This window comes from Labrus mixtus, chromosome 8, assembly GCF_963584025.1.
Source record: "Labrus mixtus chromosome 8, fLabMix1.1, whole genome shotgun sequence".
Classification (NCBI taxonomy): domain Eukaryota; kingdom Metazoa; phylum Chordata; class Actinopteri; order Labriformes; family Labridae; genus Labrus; species Labrus mixtus.
Window position 1 is genome coordinate 24,174,988 of NC_083619.1, and position 19,527 is coordinate 24,194,514.

Consider the following 19,527-nt stretch of genomic DNA (forward strand, 5'->3'; position numbering starts at 1 on the left):
TAAATATAGTTTTTTGTTCCTACATTTTCTTTTAAACTAATAAGTGAAAATGAACGTATTTTTTTGCCTTGTAACTGACTAACTTACCGATCAACAGGTGTATGTGTGTAGGTGTTGTGTGGGATGGTGTAGGGTCCTTTTATAAATGTGTTTTTGATTTCACATCAAAATGAGTTTCTACTTTTTTTTATTTATTTGTGTCTTCTGTAAAGCACCTACTATACAAATAAAATAACATAAAATGTATGGATCGTCAGGGGGTTACTCAAAATCTATCCAGAAATATGAATATAAATTACACTTAAATAAAAGCTTAATAAAATATTAATCCAACATTTTTCTGAAACTTATTATAATTAAGATTTGTTGTATGTTTTGATACTAATTCTATTTCAAAGGTTTTTTTTCATAGTCGAATACATAGGCCTATTCGGGTTTAATAAAGCACATTTTGTTACCTTTAAATTTAAAGCATTTTGTGTTTATTTTTATTTTTGCACTGTGCCAACTTCCCATTACACAACATTTACTTTTCTTTAACGAGTCGCCGCCTGACAGCAGGATCAAGTTTGTTGTGTAATCCAATAAACTCCAGTCCGTATTTCCCCTCGAACCCATCTGGCTCACTGGCAGGGTTTGTTTACTGGCGGAGAGCAGAGGCTGGGAAGAAGAAGAAGAAGAAGGGGGATCCTGCAGGACCAGAGACTGTACAATCTACCTCTGTGGCGTGGTGGACGAAGAAGAAGAAGAAGACATAATCTATCAAAAAAAAGAAGCTTTTTCTTTCACTCAAATTGTTCCCACGGCTGTCCGCTGTGCCGAGCATAAAGACAAAACCTGGATCACAGCCCGTGTATATGTTGCATTTTTGACTCCCAAACAAACACGAAGAAGAAGAAAAAAGTAGCTGCAGAGCCACGAAGAAGTCTGTCACAGAGGTCTCTGCAAAATCTCTGCACACACTGGGGAGGAGTTGTCGCATTGGAGCAAAACAAGCTGCGTGGGGAAAAAAAAAAGAAACTCATATCTCACTAGATTAAGTCGGCCGTTATGTATGCTTTTTAAAAAGGACTTGAGGTGTTTTTTTTTTTCTTCCGCCACGCATGCCTCAAACTTCTCCTGTGGCCTGGTGCTGGAGCAGCGGAGCCGAGCTAACGCAGCTAGCGGCTAACACCACCTTCAGCCCCGGACAACAACAACAACAACTCCCGTGTTTCTGCTTTTTCAACGTCGACACGGACAAAGTTAGCTGCAGCAATTCAACACAACAATGCAGTAGATGACACAAAGGGAGCAGTCGTGTCTTGTGCTGTTGTTTGTTTGTTAACAGGGGGGCTTTTCTTTCTTCTCTCTCTCTCTCTCTCCATGAGGTGGCTAACTTTAGCAGCGTCGTTAGCTTGTGTTTGACTGAACACGTTGGACTTGTCGTTCCTCCGCCCATCTTCTGGGATGTCTTTTATTTATTTTTGTTTACCTGTTGGCCCATGTCGCAAAACAAAACCAGTGTCCTGAAGGCATATATCTCCACCAGTCTGAGCTACCGAAAGGATTATTCTGTATTTGACCCGGAATAGTGACTTATCCCGAGTCAGTGATGAGGCTCCGGACTTTGTGTTTGTGTTTTGTTTTGACTGCTGGAGTCTTTCTCATGAGCTGTCATCGAGCTAAAGCAGAGGGTAAGTAATCATTATTATCACATTTTATTAATGCATTTATAAAAAAAACAAAAACAACAACACAAGTCATTTTCTTAAATAGTGTGAATACGTGGCTGTGTTGCACCACTGTAAGAAAAACAACATTATGCAACACACAGGAACCAGAAGTGATAAAATACTAAATAATGACCACATTTCATCCAAATAATTTTTTAAAATCTGTAATAAATTGTTAGACCCCCTCAGCAGCAATAAAAATACACATTTGACACAGTTATTTAGTGCCAATATTGAAAATTAATTATTTTTATTTTTATGGTTTCTCGAAGATCTCTATAAAAAACATGTCATATAAATAACTGAGATTTTAATTATTAATGTTTATCACAGACTTTCTGTACTAAACACAAGTCTTTAATAGCATTTCATTAAAAACAGAATAATGGCATTAAAAATGGCCTAGTAATTGATTTAGACATACATCCTAGGGCTGGTTATTTAGTAATCTTTTATTTCGGTCACAAGAAAAAACAAAAACAAAACAAAAACATTTGTTTTTTAACCGAAAAGGTGTAGGCTGAAGCTTTATCCTATTGCACCTACCCTTATTACAAATCTTATTATTTAAGACACTACTAGGTTACAAAAAACAAAACATATCAGAACAAAATTTGTTCTAAGAATTTCTTTCAAAAGAAATGAAACAAACAAAAAACGATATATATCTCGATATTGTTTAGCTGAATGGCGATACTCGATATATATCGATATGTATTTTTATTAACAGTGAAAACACATACAATAAACTACCTGTTTGTGAATTTAAAAAGTAATATAATAAAATAAAAATGTTCCTTAAATACAATAAAAGAGAGAGAGAGGAGGAGCAGGGTTAAGAGACAGTCAGTCATCATCAGTGAGATGAGGAAAAAGTGACCTGGCACCTCTGTAACGTTATTTTAATGCAACATAAACTATATTGATATTAACGATATTGTCTTACCCTATATCTTGTTTGAAAATATATCGATATATCTTAAAAAGTCGATATATATTGCCCAGCCCCAATACATCCCTGATGCAGTGTTATCATCACAGCTACATAACATACATGAATATACTTTTTTTTTTGTTGCAATTATTGTGACTCGATGTGATGTAAAGATCGTGATATATTTCAAGAGTGTCGATCAATTTTGCTGAAAAAAACCCCTAAAATCATTATCATCTTAAGACAGCTGTACAAAAACAAACTTCTATGCTTTTAAACATCTGGAAAACAAGATATGTCGACATCCACAATTTCCCAGTTTGGGATCAATAAAGTAATTCTATTCTATTCTATGGTTTGGCATCACATCGTTTATTAATTAAAAAATATATTCTAATAACAAATAAGTAGCTGCTATTATTGTACATTTATACGGCTGGAATTTTGATATTATTTTGATTTGTCGTTTAGCCCTTGATGTTTTTTTTTAAGTCATTTCGATTTTGCACGTGATTTGTGATTTGATCAAAGCACTCTGGCAGCAACAGATGTTTTAAAAGACAGTCACTGCATTGACGGGACAAAGGTTAACACTTATCTGCTGTTTGAGTCTGCAGGAACTGTAAACAAAAGGTTTTGTCCCCCCCCCCCCCAAAAAAAAAAGTATGTCTGAGAAATGAGAAGAATTAGTCGGTTGTTGTTGTGGAGAGGAAAGCCTGTTGCCGTGGTCAGTGCAGGAATGTAACAATAAGCCCTCTTTACAGCTCCTGACAATCCCTTTATATTCACCAGCGAACGAGCCGGGGTGATAAGAATGAATGAACACATTTGCAATCGCCCCGGAGACATTTTCACATTTCTCAGACCCCACAATGGCCGCACACAGGCTCGCTGTTTCTCTCTCTGTCGGAATCTGTTTCTTTAAGCAAACATTAGCTATGAGGAAACGTAAAGCAAACCTGTGGGACGACTTGTTGATTTAAATGACTCTACAGGAGTGTGTGTTCTCAGAGTGACAACAACAGAGAGCAGCCTGGTAAACATGGCATTTCATAGTTAATCATTATAACCAGGAAATATGATGAATTTCAACATAAGCAGGTGATTGCAGTGAAAGTCACGGGGAGGAGATGTTTTCTGTTTAAGTCCCTGCTGGTGGTCCCCCTACTTGTCAGACTGAAATAGCAAAAATAAATCGGAGTTAGTTGGAAGGAAAAGTTGCTGTGTTTAAGATCATGTGTCATTACTTTCTTGTGAAGTTAAATCACCAAATTCTACAGAAACTGATGTCAGATGACTGAAGAAAAACATATATTCTGAATTGCAAAACCTCTACTACAGGGAAGTAGATGTAGTGGAGTGATACTATTTTTGCTTTCAACTACTTCCTTAAAATCTTAGTGTTCGACGGAGAGTCCTGTGTCCACAGAAATTATGTTTACAGAAGCTTTTTTATGAGCTACCATAAATAACTGATGAAGCAATTCATTTTGTTCTTATCTTATTATAAAGATTAAATGTTTCTTAAATCTTCAGCATTCACACAACAACACACACTCGTCATCTGTGTAGTTTATGAAAACGCACAAATGTTCGTACCCCGCAAACTGTATCTCTGCAGTCAGTAATCGGCCTGAAGAGTCCACGCTGAAGGAAAAGAGAATCATCAGATTGTGTCGAGGGGTGAATGGAGCAATGTCATCGGACCAGTTTGAGCAAGACTTTGAAGACATAAATAAAGAGCATGTTGTGAACGTGAACCACAGGAGGAAGAAAAGGGGAACCTGGGCCTCTCGCCGGGCACAATTTCATAAAGTGGAGCGACCGGTGTCCAAGTCAGGAAAGCTTCTGAGCTACTTGTTGGACGCTGTCCAGCTCAGCTTGATGGGAAAAAAAAAGAAATCACTTAGGAATGAAAGCTTATCATAAGTATGGATTGAAGTGATTTATTAAGCATTGCCTGACAGTTTGAACAATTTTGCCAATTTGAAAAAAAAACAAAACACCCCTCTTACTTCCAGTTAGCCCCTGATTGGGCCTCTAATGTTGCAAGAGTCAACGAGCTAAGCCTCCGTTTTTTTTTTCTTCTTGAAAAAGAGAGATAGTGATCTTTAAAAAGACAACAGCAGATTGTTTATGAGCACTTACTCACAGCTGTCCTGATCATATCTCCAAAATCTGGAAAGACCCCTCAAACAAACGGTTGAACGAAATTCTCAGTTTGACTTCTTAAGAGTTTTAACCTGTTTCTCGAGTCACGCCACCGCACGCTAACCATCATACGAGCTGAAGAAGACACGTGCCTGTGCTCATTTTGTACATCATATATAACATGTCAGCAATGTTGCTAGTCCCTCAGGCTACATGACTCTTAAACCTCTGGCACTGGAAGGTAGATCTTGCATCACTAAAGGGTTCGGTGTTCGGCGGCATTCGTTTTTCGGTCTGTGGTTAGGTAAGCGATACTTCTCAGTCTTGATGAAATTTGTTTTTAGAGCTGCAGCACGGGCGATTTACATTTATTTCTGTTTCTAAACGGCAAACCAAAGAAAGCTGCTGTTTAGAATAAACGCTGCTTCATGACGGCAAACGCCAACCAGCCAATATCTGTTGTTCAAAATCTCTATCTATTCGGGCACTAGATGGCCTAGCGGTTGTGTCTCGTGCCCCACGTACAGAGGCCTCGCAACAGCGGCGGTGGGTTTGAATCCCCCCCACTCCATCATACATTTCCTGCCTCTGTTCAGCCGTCCTTTTTAATAATAATGATCAAAAATGACGTGCTTGTAGTTATATTCTACCATGTAAGGCTGCATGATTTAGGATTTTTTTTTTCCATCCTGACAAATATTTTATTTACAATTTGTAAAGAAAGTATTCCAGATAATCAGAGTTTGTGATGTTAAAATCAATGGATAATAATGAGCTGTCATATGGGGTTACCATATGGGAGTCTATTTCCTAACAGAACAAAATCTCCCTTCTGTTTATACCCCGTTTGGTTCAGCCCCTCTCCCAATGAGTCTTACAGCAGCACGGAGAAGTAAATGAGACAACAGATGAAGCGACCTGTTTATTAATAAACTTGTCGGTTGCATAAAACGTTTCTAAAGACGTTCAGTTGTGTGTTAATTATGTGAGCGTGTCCAGCCGTGTGGCAGCAACTTTTTGCAACCGAAGTTTCAGACTTTTATTGATGTGAAGTGTTGGAAAATGAGAACCTGGCAAGTTTTTGTTTTGCATCAAGAAACAGAAAAAGCAGCAGCATGAAGCGCTACAGTGCAGTGGAGCGGCTGTGGCTCAGTGGTAGTAAGTCGTCTCTCGATCGGAAGTTTGGGGGTTCGATCGATCCCCAGCTCCTGCAGCCACACGAGAAGTTGTCGGCGGTTATCCTCCGCGTGAGAATGTAACGCAGCGCTGTTTTGTGTGGATACGTTCAAGTTGCTGATTGTTGATTAATGCAGACACGCTGAGAGTGGATACAAATAATTCGAAACTGACCTTTTGACTGGATCACATACGTCCCCGACCATAAAGACTCGGGTCCGTATGGATCACGGGCTGTGTTCTCCTGTTCTAAAAGTAATCGGATGTGCATGATGGCTGGCGCTCCTGTGTGTGCGCACACTTAAATGTTTGTGTGTTTCAGTGCGTCTTGTGTTGCTTCTACATGCAGACAGCAGAGGAGCGAGATATTCAGCGTTTCACAGCTCATTCCATTTTCTTCAATGTCAAATTCCGTCAGTGTCCTCCGCATCGCAGAAATCATATGTCCCTACATTTAACTTTATTAAACCCTGATAGCAATCAGTTGCAGCCCACATTACAGGTTAAACATGTTTTATTATGTAGCAGACAGAATATGTTTTCAACCGCCATCATTTAGGTTTCTAGAAATTCAATCTCCGTCAATATGACTGTCTAAATCTTTTTTTTTTTCTTATCCATGCAACCTGAATGTATCGGCACTACATTAGAGGTAGAAGCTGTGGTTATCTTCCAGTTTGGTTGGTGTCAGATTAAGTATCGGTCCGACTGCAGCGAGTCGTCGTGCCATGATGAAACATCACTTTGTGAACGGTGTCAGGCAGCAGGGAGTTATTGTGAAGCCTCTGGCTTGTTGTTGAGCACAGATCTGGTCAAAGCAGGTTCTGTAAGAGGGGTGACAATCGGCGACCTGGCACCTTTTGATTTATGCCTCCTCACAAGGAGAGGAATAGTGAGGTGATGAAACCGCCCCCGCCCGACGCTGCTTCACAACAGAAACACTCAGACAAGACACTGCAGTTAACCTGCCACTGTTGTCTCGAGTGTTAAAGTCACGAGTGTGTCTGACGTGTGTACAATAGAATGATTTCTGCACCTGTCACCCTCTACAGTTGCTGTCTAATCCGGGTCGACAGGTTCATTATGAAAACCTGGCACACCTGTAATCTCTCACTTTGACCACACAGACGCCTGATACAAAAAAGAGCCTTGTTGTGTCAGAGCTGTACCACTGACTCTGTGACCCCGCTGAAAGGAAATGCGTTTGTTATTGTGCATCACGCTTCAGAGGTAATAATTACCTCACTGCCAACGTTGGCACAGAGAATAATTGGTAAATGGATGCAGCTGGTGGGCAACAGAAGCACAAAAGGATCTTTGGTCTGGAGACATTTCTCTACAAGGATTCACATCAAACAAACCCCAAGAGGGAACGTTGTGGTTTTACAGCTTCTCTCTTTCCGTTCCCTCAGTATGAACACTGCAGACTGGATTACTCTACTTATTTTTATTACTTATTTTATTCCTTGACCTTTTGCACTGTAACGCACCGTCAGTGTGCTGCACTTCATGTCACCCTGACCAGCAGCTGGCACGTTGGACAACCCTCTGTACCCCCGACCCTGCTTACTACTAGACATTTATAGGAGAGCCTGAACTCGTAAAGATGACTCATAAGTCATATCCCAAGACAGTTGCATTTCTTATAGATGTAATTAGGGCTTCACTACTTATCCCAATTTCATTGTTATTACAATGAACACATCACAAAAGTCTGAATTTATGGCAGTAAATTATATTTTGCACATATCATGCAGGCCTCGCAATGTCAATTTCTGAGATGAAAAAACTCTTCTGGAGCTTTCGCACTTGCAGAAAACTCCTGAAAAACTCTGGATATTTGCAGGAGGGGCTGTTTGTTTTTGATATATGTGTGAACGCAAACAGCCACATTTTTCACTCAGACTCCACTCGGAGTTTCTCCTGCCAGTTGTATTTATTTCAGCAGCAAGTCCGAGTGAGCTGATGTGAGAACACAGCAGAATATTCTCCAGAGAATTCAAAGTACTTTGACTTATCAGACATGACCTCAAGCTCAGATGTTACAGAGCTTTTTGTCCTATGAGTAGAAATAGGTTTTGAATAAAGCCATTTTTCCCCCCCTAGCTCACAGGGGAATATAGCGGTATTGACAATTTGTTTCCCTATGTGTGCGTGTTTCCCTTTAAATTGACAGATAATTAGGTTTTACAGCCCGCCTTAAAGTGGATTACATCACATGTCCGTTTGGACACGGTGAACATGTAACACGGTGACCTCGGCATTTTGTGGATCTGCGGTGTGTTCAAGTCTCGGTTTGGAAAACAGCAGAACAGCGAAACCTTGAAAGGGGAAGTGTTGCAATCACTCGGTGTTTGTATTTCTGTGTGCTTATTGAGGCCTCAGTTCACTCCGAGGCCCAGCAGCAGTTATATACCTACGCCATCAGTCTGACAACCTGTTGCCCCCCCCCCACTCCCCGCACACACACACACACACACACACACACACACACACCCTTTCCATCTCTGTTCACCTCCTTCACAAGATGCCTGTTGATGCTTGCAGCTGCAGTGAAAGGATTGTGGGTTTGTTCTTTGAAGCTCACGTTGTGCAGCGATATGTTCAGTATGTGTTCAGAGTTATAGCTGAGTCCACGCTGATTTAAATTTAGTGACCCCAGATGTGATCTACGTCAGGCGTTCACAACGGTATCTATGTGGATTTATTACGAGGATTTGGCAATGTCACCCCAGGCTTATTTTTAATCTGCTTTTGTTTTGAACTTCTGCATTATTGTACAGAATGAGGACAGTCTAAGCAGTTTCACAGAAGGCGTCACCTGTTTGATGTCAATATATCGACTTCTTGTGGGGGGGGGGGGGGGGGGGGGACACCTGCTTCACGCCAGGCTGACCTTGCTGAGGTCTACTCTGGTCACAATGTAAGCCACCTTCAAGTGTCACTGAAAATATCTCGACACAGTCTGATTGCAGTGCACGCTGCATGTGATTACACTTTGCATTTAAGTGTAGGACTGCAGTTAATGAGCTTTTGCATTATTCATTAGTCTGCTGTTGTTTTTTTCCCCCCAATCAATGAAGATATCAGCTTTGTGGGGCTGAAGGTGACTTGTGTTCAACCCATAGTCCAATATGCAGAGACATTAATTTTCCATGTTGCTCTTATTTTAGTCTTTGAGAACGGAATTTAAGCCATTTACAACCTTTGAAACTACAACTTATTTTTAGAATAATTGCTGTTATTTTCCATTGATTCATATGAGATATAATTATTTTTCCGGACCCCTTTTCAGTTTTAATATCATACTTTTTTCTATAAAGATAAGACATCCACAATTGTGAGTAAGAACATGAATTTTGCTGAATTGGAAACAGAAACCTGCCGGCTCTGTTCACCTTTTTGAGAGATGTAATGAAGCACAGTTTCCACTAAGAAGGGCAAGTACATATATTTTACTCAATGTGGCAGCAACCTTAGCCTCATGTTTGCAACTCCCAACATGATGTGAATCATTAGATATCCAGAGCCTGATTGTACTTTTAAAACATGTGAATGGGGTCTAAAAATGTTTGCTTTAAATGATGATCAAAAACAAGCTTACATTTTTTTCAGATTTTCATATACGACTTTAAACACATAATACATCTCTTTTTAGATTATTAAAAATAAGATTCATTCTTTATCTTTTATGCCTTTATTGTAGAGATAGGACAGTGTAGATTAGAGTCAGAAATAGGCAGAGAGAGAGAGTGGGGAACGACATGCCGGAAAGGACACAAATCGGATATATAAACCCGGGTCGTCCACTTCGAGGACTACAGCCTCTGGACACGGCACGCTCGCCCTTACCACTTGGCCACCAGCATCCCCTCTTTTTATATTCTGCACCAAATGCAGAAGCTTCAGGTATGAGACCAGAATGTGTTCTGATCTGATCTGGTCTGGTCAGGAAAAACAGTCCATGTGGAGAGCAACGGGAGGAGAACACAATCCACCATTATGCAATCACATCCATGGAAAATCTAAAAGCTAATAAATGAAGCTTTAGTTGGGACTATTCAGCCAAACTATTATGTCAGGGCTAAGAATGAACTTCTGCACCGTACTCATTGATTTGATTTTCTCTTCAGAAGCCACTGTGATCCATTTTAACATCTTAGATAAGACGACACTTTGATTTAACTCTGCTATTTATTAGAGCTATACAAATCAAATTTGCCATGTTGGGCTCAGAGGATAATTTAATTGTTGTTTATGGTCCTTTCTTTGGATGACTAATACTCAGAACAGAAACCTTTAAACTTTGATTTAAGCTCGCTCCTGTGCGGCTATGATCTCATTTAATACCAACAGGCTGTTCTTGCTCACAGTATTGCCAGAAAATGAAAACTCTCACACTTCTCATCTCTTATTAATTAACCTTAAAGTTAATTTAGTCTCAGGGGTGCAGACAGTGAGAGACTTCAGAGGGCAGCGGTCAGTGAAGACCTGCGGCCTCTCTGATGACTCTAATTGGTGATTCAGAGCACCGGCGCTGTGTTTTCAGTGTTTTTTCGGTCTGGTCTGGCTGTTAGCGGGGAATGTATGGAGAGCTGGAGCTGGCCCGGTCACCATGGTAACCTTTGTGAAATCCTCCCAGTTTTTTTTTTTTCTCTTTCCTCACAATACAGGCAGCATTTAAATTCTGGTATGAACCTGGTTTGTTTTGTTTTTCTCCTGCGGTGGTGAACTGAAGGTCGACGCTCCACTGTACAACAACAACAACAACAACAACAACAAAAATAGTTTGGAGGAGGTTCTACCAAAAAAAGTTCCAAGTTTTGTTTCCATAGTGAGTCCTCTCACACATGAAGAAAATCAGCCCGACAAGAGTCCTTTCTCTGCTGCCGCTCTGAAATTCCTCACTTACACACCAGGACTGCCATGTTCCAGTATCCAATGCGAGCCACTATCGGAACGGCTGGAGTGTATTAAATTCTCCATTGGGAATGTGGTGCTAAAAATACTGGCTTGGCTGAAAGCGTACACTGAAGGGAGCGTGGACTCGCCGCCCTGTGATGATTCGCCTCCTCCCAGGGTCACTCGGTACTCTGATGGCCGACTCAGCTGCAGCTACAGAACCACCATCCCCTTTGCACTGAACCTCCGGCGTCTTTGTCTGTTAAACTGTTTTTGTTTGAGAGTGTGTGTGTGGGGTGAGACACAGAGAGACTCTTTGTAGTTGTGAATACCGCGTCTGTGTTCCCCTGGTGCACACTCCTCCTGGCAGTTACCGTCGCGTCGATGGGACATGTTTCATTTGGAGGTGGATGTGTAGAAAATACAAGTTTAGAGGCATGCCGCTCATGCTTACAAAACGACTCTAATCCCCAAACCACAAGAAGAACTGCAGTTCTAAAAGAAGTTGAAGAAAGAAAAAAAAAAGAAATGCTGCCAAATAACTTTGATCTTGCAGTTTAAACCCATGTTAGGACATTTGGTGTGTACTTTAAACAAGCCTCACAGTTGTAGTCTGAACTGTAGATAGTGAGCATGCTGGTTAAGGTCATGCAGTGAAAAGCTTGTTGTTTGGACACTCTGTGATTGGACACTGTGTGTGCGTCGGTTGTCTTGTACTCTTATGTAACAGAAGGTGTAAAACGAGCTGCTGCCATAAAGAGGTGCACGCCTAGCTGTTAGACCTCTTCCCCCACGTGGCTGACCAGTTGGCCTGATGTGCTCAGATCCATGGTGGGCCAGTTAGTAAACAAATACAGTCCTCTCACCAGGCAGCACTCCCACCAGCTGCACCCAGGACTCATGAACTGTAAAACTGGGGACTGGAATGTCCCACGTTGCACCTGCAAAGGAACAGTTTATTTTTTATGACCACCATTACTTGTGTGTTATGTCACACAAAAGCATATGCTCTGGAGTTTGGCTAATTTCCAGATAAAGAGAGACGAGGAAATCCTTAATTACCGTGTCCGCTCCCTCCATACAGAAACCCCCTGAGTGCAATAGATTTTACAGAAGGATCTTATCTGCAGAAGACATTCACATAGACCTGAAACAATCAGAGATGGTGATTCATGGACTTGGAATTTAAAGAAAAGATGTCATCAAATGTTCCATATTCATCGTATGAGAAGTTTAAGAAAAAGTTAAAGCCAAAGAGTTTATACTTTTAGCTATCTGAAGTTGAGGATTAACATTTCTGTTTCTGTGTTTTATATCACAACTCATGGATTTGTTTGGCCTTTGATAGAACAAATAAGTGCTAAGAAGACACTTCTGCCAGGCCTTCTGATCTGAAACATCAATTGGGGGTGAGAGGATTTATGATAATAATGCCAAAACTAAATATATCTAAACTAAACTTAGTAGTTAACCAAATATAATATTATACTTTCAACAAATTAATAGCCCCTGCAATTGTGTTGAAATACAATTTCAACTTTTTTTTGTCTGTGCAATAGCATAGTTAAGGAATTTCTCACCCAATGGGCTCATACTGTACGTCTGGGTGAAGACTGACAAAGCCACAAATCTCCCACTGGTGCAATACGTGGCTATTAGTGCCTCAATCCCCCCTCACAGACGAATATTTTTAACGCATTAGCTAATGTTTTTTATGGGCTTGAGTTTCAGAAGCAAGTCCACAAATCAACTCGGCATAACCAAGGATGAGCATGGCCTCACTCTGGTGACAGCGCTCCATATTTGACAGTGGCTCTCAGCCAGATATGTGGTTGCTAAACAACACGTCAGCAAAGATAGCCTGGTCTTCATCAAAGCCAGAGACATGACCGCATTTTTCTTTTCCAGCAAAATATCCTCTCTAATTACCAAGAGAGCTATTTTTTATCCTCCTTGAGAACGTCTCAGACTTCTTTAACCCAGCTTTCCTAGTTTGCAAAACTGATGTCTCGCCTAATACATCAGTCACTTTTATTAAGGTACAATCCTTCGGCCAATCCAGGCGATTGATTGTCTTTGGGATTTTTTTTTTTTTTCGTCGTTTCATAATCTCAACATGCTCTATTCTTTGAGGCACAAGTCTTTACTGTGCCTCCCAGCCTTTCAACATAAAACACACATTTTGAAAGATATTCTGTGGATCATACACAATGTTATCTAGTTCTAAGGTTTACGATTTTTTGATACTTTTTTATACCACATGTTTTAAAACGATACTATCACCTTTTTTAATCAATCAGAAGCGTATTAAAGCTGTTAAATAAACTACAGTTCTTATGTCGGGTTCCATTTACATCAGAACTCGGATCTCGGAGCTGGGATTGCGCCACACCCGGGTTAACCGCCTTTACAGTTACGAGTTGGCAACAAGTCGGACAAGCAACATGTACGCCTCCAGGAGTACCTTTGTTTTGTTGGCTAACACCTGGTGATGACGACACACTACAGGATAGTTTGCGTGCAAAAAGTAACTGTAATAGAACTTTCCGAACTATCACAGTGATTGATTGAATTACACAAACAGAGGACTAAGTTGCCAATAAACACAATAGCTACAAGTTAAACGTTACTGTTGATGCACGTAGCAGTAGCAGCAGCAGCCATGTTGGATTTTAACTCTTGACTACTGAAGTTGCTCAGTTTCCAAGTTGGAATTCCGACTTCAGGGCGGTATTCCCAATGACGTATCAAACCGGCAACTCTGAATCCCTGAGTTCTGAGATCAAATGGAGCTCATCATTAGGTCATTTTTTTTATCCAAAAGATGCAGCGAGGGCAGTAGTGTCTAAATTGTACAAATACAAATTGTTACCAATGTATTTGTACTATTTAGACAGAGACAGACTTAATTAAGAACAACTCATTATCATTTCCCAATATGCGGCGCCCTTGTACTTCTGTTGCAGTGCCACCAAAACAGGTTGCATTTGATTCTTGCAAGACTGGTATCCAATGTTTAAAACTCCTTTTATCATTGCAACCTTATTTTCTAATAAAGCTTTGTATTTTCTGTCTTTTCAGTGTGTCCAAGCAAGGACATCCGGAACAATGTGACCAACCTGCAGACGCTTGAGAACTGCACTGTGATCGAAGGCCACCTGAAGATCCTGCTCATGTTCCGAACCAAGCCCGAGGATTTCCGAGGCCTCACTTTCCCCAAACTGATGGTGATCACAGACTACCTGTTGCTCTTCAGGGTCTACGGCATGGAGAGCCTCAGCGATCTCTTCCCCAACCTCACCGTGATCAGAGGCAACAACCTGTTCTTCAACTACGCTCTGGTGATGTTCGAGATGCTCCAGCTGCGAGAGATCGGCCTCCGAAACTTGATGAACATCACCCGTGGAGCCGTGAGAATTGAGAAGAACCCAGATCTCTGCTACCTCTCCACTCTGGACTGGTCCAAGATCCTCGACACAGTGGAGGACAACTACATCATGGCGAACAAGAACGACAGAGAGTGCGGAGATGTTTGCCCCGGGGCCGCCATCGGAAAGACCACCTGCCAGACTACCACCATCAACGGACACTTCAGTGAACGATGCTGGACGCAGAACCACTGCCAAAGAAGTAAGCAGTCTTTTGTCATATATTCTAACTCTCATGTGATGAAGCTGGTCTGTGTTCAATTCTTCCTGGTAGAACTGGATTTATTCAACATGCAGTGATACTTTACGTCCTTGACCATCACACTGCCAAGCACGGTCATGATTGGGCGCCATAGTGAACCAACATCGTATGTAGTAAACATTCAGAAAATGTGTTACAGAAACACAAACCGGCAGCTTAATCGATACTGGACAGAATTTGACCCAATTTTGAACTTTTCCCTAAATGATTAGTGTTGTCATGACAACATCATTTTAAACTTTTGGTTCCAAACTAGTAAAAATCAAATAAAACCAATGACCCGTTTTGAGACGGCAGCAACATAGTTAGAAATCCTTGGCACCAAATTGGAGAAGTTTTTGGTTTTTAATGATAAGAAATAGATGTACGGGACATTTCTGTTTATTTCTGTGCATCAATCATTGTGAAGTGGTGTGGAGTTCACAGCCAATAATCCACAGACCAGGACTCAATACAACTTAAGTTTCACCTCCTCCGCTCTCCGTCTGTCACTAAGAGACATAAACCTAACTTTTGCATCTTTATGTGATTCTCTATCAGTTTAGAAAGCCGGTCTTTGTCAATTTGATTGGACCACCATTCCGCTCTCTCTTGCGCTTGCCGCAGCTTTGGGTTAATTATGACTAAGGATCTGCGTTTTTTTTGTTTGTTTGTGTTTTAAAGCTTTGATAATCATATCGTAAATGTTAAACCATAGTCATCTTTCAATCTTAGATCACAGCCCGATCGCCAGCTCCTTCCAGGAAAACATTTCATTTTCTTATTCACAGTTCTTGAATTACAGGTTAAGGCTTCATAAAGAGTTCAATCTTTAACATTTACGCAACACTTGTTCAAGATAAGAAACGTAGTTATCAGATTAATTCACGACAGTGTTGTTGTATAAATCTTTGTCACAGAGCAGGTATAACTCCTTGTGTGGTTTTAATTTATTTATGTGTTAAATGTGTTTTTGCACCACGTTCAAACATCCCAACGCCCCGAGAATTCAGCTCTCCATCTGAACTAAAAAAAACAACAAGTGAAGGGGCACTTTATAAATCAAAGATGTGTTTTCTACTTGTCAAAATGAAGATAAATTGCATCCTTGAAGTTGTTTTGGCAGAAGCTAGTTGTGTCCCCTCTTAGTGTTGAAATGCCAGAGCTGTGTCATTTACTCAGGTTAAGTGAAGTAGGCCAAGTTCTGTGTCAATGCAGCTTGAACCGCACTCTAAGGTGACGCAACACCATGCCAGTTAGTCTTTGGGTGTTTACCCTCTTCAGTCGGGGGGGTTTGTTCTTGCTCATGTTGTGTGAACGAGCTACAGAAGACATCACTGCACATTTCTCATTGTTCCCCTTTTTGAAGCGCCCTGCCGTGACTCGGGCCCTTCCCCGTGTGTTCTTTCTTTTACTGTAAAATGACAAGCCCACCCATTTCACACAGCCAAAGAGTTCAAGTTCGAGTGCTGGGAAGAATTTTGCGCATGGGTGCTGTCTGAGCACCTTGGCTCGCACCATTACGCAACACTGCATACATGAGTTAAACAGCCCCGTTTGAAGGAGTTTGTCAGCTTACTCAGACTCTTATTAAAATTTGTTTGCTTTAGTGGCCGCATTCACTTTCTCTTTGGCTGAGCAAGTTCCATTATGAAGCTCTTCTGTGCTGTTGTTTTTGTTTTTGTAGGTTTATCCTCTAATTACTTTTCGCTTGAGGTGATTTCTCACAGAGCCTTTTGTCACATTGCGGTGAATGTCGAAGGGGAAGAAAGTGTCGTATAAAACCTCTCACCGCACAGATGACTTCCTAATTGTGTGCGATGGCGATGAATCAAGACCAGACGTCGCCTGGCGAGCTCTGATCCCTAGTCATGGCTCTGCATTCGGCTGGGGCAGGGCCTGCGGTCTTGTGGTCCGGGACCTGTGGTTTATTGCCTACTTTCACTAAAGCATGAAAAGAGCCGTGAAGCCCGAGCTGGAACCGCAGGACAGAGTGCAAGGCAGCTGGTGACCTCCTCAGATGAACACTGTTGCTGCTTTTTACAGACCTACCGTAGTTCTTTAAGTTTGCTACTCTCCCCAGACTAGTTGTTGTTCTTTTTTCTAACCTTCAGCTTTTCTATTATTTTGTTTTGGGTGGGGATTTTACACTTTTAAGTGTGTAGATCTGATACCAAAAGAAACATTTTCAAGCCAAAAGGAATCAAACTCTTTATTTTATTTTATTTTTTTATATTCCTTTTATTTAGAGACAGGACAGTGAATAGTCAGAAATCAGGGAGAGAGAGAGAGTGGGGAATGACATGCGGGAAAGATGCCACAGGTCGGAATCGATACTGTGCCGCCCGTTTGGGGGATTACAGCCTCTGCACATGGGATGCGCGCACTAACCACTAGGCCACCGGTGCACCTAACTTTCTTTTTTTTTGCATGCTTACTAGTGTTGTCAGGTTTGTCAGTATACTTTTCGATATCACGTGTTTATAAAATAACAATCACTGTTATTTTACAGATTGTAGCAAGAAGCACTGAAGATTTTAAACACAGTTTTCTGAATTGTACAAATAAGTTGGCAACATTGCAGTAGGGAAGGTTGCTGATGTACTTGCGCAATTTAGGCAGTGTGCAGTAGTTTGTCTCCAACTTTTGGTGATCAAACACAAAAAATTACCAAATACTAAGGACTTGTATTTTGTATTTTTGTTGCTTTGGTATTTAAGTAGGCATTGATATCATTTAATTGTGCTGGTATCAAAACCAAGATTTAATTATTAAATCGATATTGTGGCAACCCTTATGAGCAATAGATCTCAGAGAGAAATATATATTTTTTAGGCAATATCAGTGAGCTCTAAATTAAAAAAAACCCAGAAACAATAGTGTGATTTTGCTGGTTTTAAATAGGTTTGTAACTCAAACATAAGGTAGTGGTTAAGTGTTGTAATTGCCAGAGGTCACTGCAGGTCACACACACACTCTGAAGTCTAACAGAAAACAAAGCTGCACAACCACGAGGCTTGGCTAAGGTCCCATGTTTGGAGTCACAACCCATTTCCCTTCCTAGCTTCTATAACAAGGGTCATTTGAACTTCATCCAGAACTGCTTCTGCTAATTTCTTCCTTCTTTTTTTTTTTTTTAACTAAATTGGGTGCTTTCCTTTTAACAAAGTGGCTAAGTAGGTTGCAGGAGATGCTCATTACTGAAGCTGATTAGATTTGGCTACAGTCTCACACAAACACACACACAGAGCTGTAATTTTAGTAAATATAAGACATCATCCTGCGGAGCATCTTTCTCATTCCTGCAACCATCTGTCTCAAAGTTGATCCAAATTAGTGCTAAATTGTGGTTGATTTGTTCCTGAGTTTCAATAAAGAAAATGACTAGACAAACACACAAACATTTCAGAAATACAAAACAACTCTTCAAAAGAGCTTGAACACTTGTGGATGTAACTTCTGCATCTTCAGGTTCGTGTTTGTTGTTTACTCATGTCACGAGGTGCTTGTTGGGAAGTGGAGCAAATTCATGTTTAGAACATGTTATATTTTCTTCTACAGCTAAACCACTTTGACTTAGACACGGGCAGCGGTCAATTAGACAAGGGTAACATTTGTTTTTGCAGCGTCATCTGACTGACAAAGTGGGGCGGCAGTAAACCAAGTCTCGGTGTAGACCAAAGTATGGAAGTCGTTCTGGTGGCTGGAGAGGTGCCAGGTCACTTCCCGAGTACTGCCAAGGTGCCCTTGAGCAAGGCACAAACCCCCAACAGCTCTGGCATGCTCCCTATGTAGCTGCTCCACAGGTCCTGTTTGTGCATGTGTGTTTTTTGGGCCTAAGTGTAAACCCAAATTTCCCCCTCAGGGATTAATAAAGTTCAGTGACTTGCTTAAGGGTACCTCGGCAGTGCTCAGGAAGTAAACTGGCACCTCTCCAGCTACCAGAATCAGAATCGGGGTTTATTTCCAAGTACATTTACACATACAAGGAATTTGACTTGGTGTATTGGTGCTAAACAATTAACAAGGAAATAAAGCAGACCAGTTTCCAGACTTGGTTTCCAATGGGACTTGGACCGGCAACCCTCCAGGTCCCAACCCAATTCCCTACGGACAAAGCTACTGCCACCCCCTGTTCTGATCTGTATTAATTTTTTTTGGTTTATGAGACTCCAAAGAAATGAAAGCTTGAAGCCCTGTATTACTGACGATAATCAATAGTTGCATTAGGACATAAATTAATAGTTTGTATTCTGTTACAAACCCTTATTTCAATTTAAACAAGAGAAGAAGAACGTCTTTATTTTCATTACACATTATACGACACATGTTGCTGTGCGTCTCTAAAACAAAAGAATAACATTCATCACATTCACTGTCCATTAAAGTGACACAAAGTGCTATAAAATGAGGTTGATGGACTAGACGGATAAATAATTAGCTTCGGTGGTCTAGGAATTACAAGGATATAATTCCACATTGATTGTTATGCATCATGAGTAATAATGTCATAATGAACTGTCTCCATAAATAATGTCCTACATGAGCTTGCTGCTCTCAAAATAAAATGGCACATTAACTTTTATGCAGTATGAAACGTCCTGCGTAACAAAGACGGCCTTTATTTCCTCTTAAAACAGAGTTAGAGTAATGAGCTGGCTGGAAGGCTAACACTGCACATTTGTCTGTTTACTTTTATAAATGACGGTTTCTTGCCAACCCTGATTTGAAGATAAGACACATTTGATTATGTTTTGGTAATGGTTGTTATGTGGCACAGCTTTTTCTGGACTGTGAGAACAGATTAGCCCGAGCTCTGAGAGTCTGCCAACTGGAAATATTGTCTTTGTATCCATTAAGAAATCAGGACTTTCTGTAAAAAAAACATTTTATATTCATATAAAACAATACATACATGTGATTGAAATGGTTATTTTATACATATATTATATCTATATAACCAGCAAATATTGAGTAAAA

At 40.7% G+C, this 19,527-nt stretch overlaps 1 protein-coding gene across 1 annotated transcript in view; it reads left to right on the forward strand.

Moving 5' to 3' along the window:
• The first annotated feature begins 1,082 nt into the window (after positions 1 to 1,082).
• insra (insulin receptor a) overlaps positions 1,083 to 19,527 on the forward strand; it is a 60,861-nt gene continuing 42,416 nt past the window's right edge. Inside the window, exons 1-2 of the mRNA XM_061045307.1 lie at positions 1,083 to 1,676; positions 13,960 to 14,508. Coding sequence (XP_060901290.1) covers positions 1,595 to 1,676; positions 13,960 to 14,508 — 631 coding nt within the window. The 5' untranslated portion in view covers positions 1,083 to 1,594. The remainder of the gene's footprint in view (positions 1,677 to 13,959; positions 14,509 to 19,527) is intronic.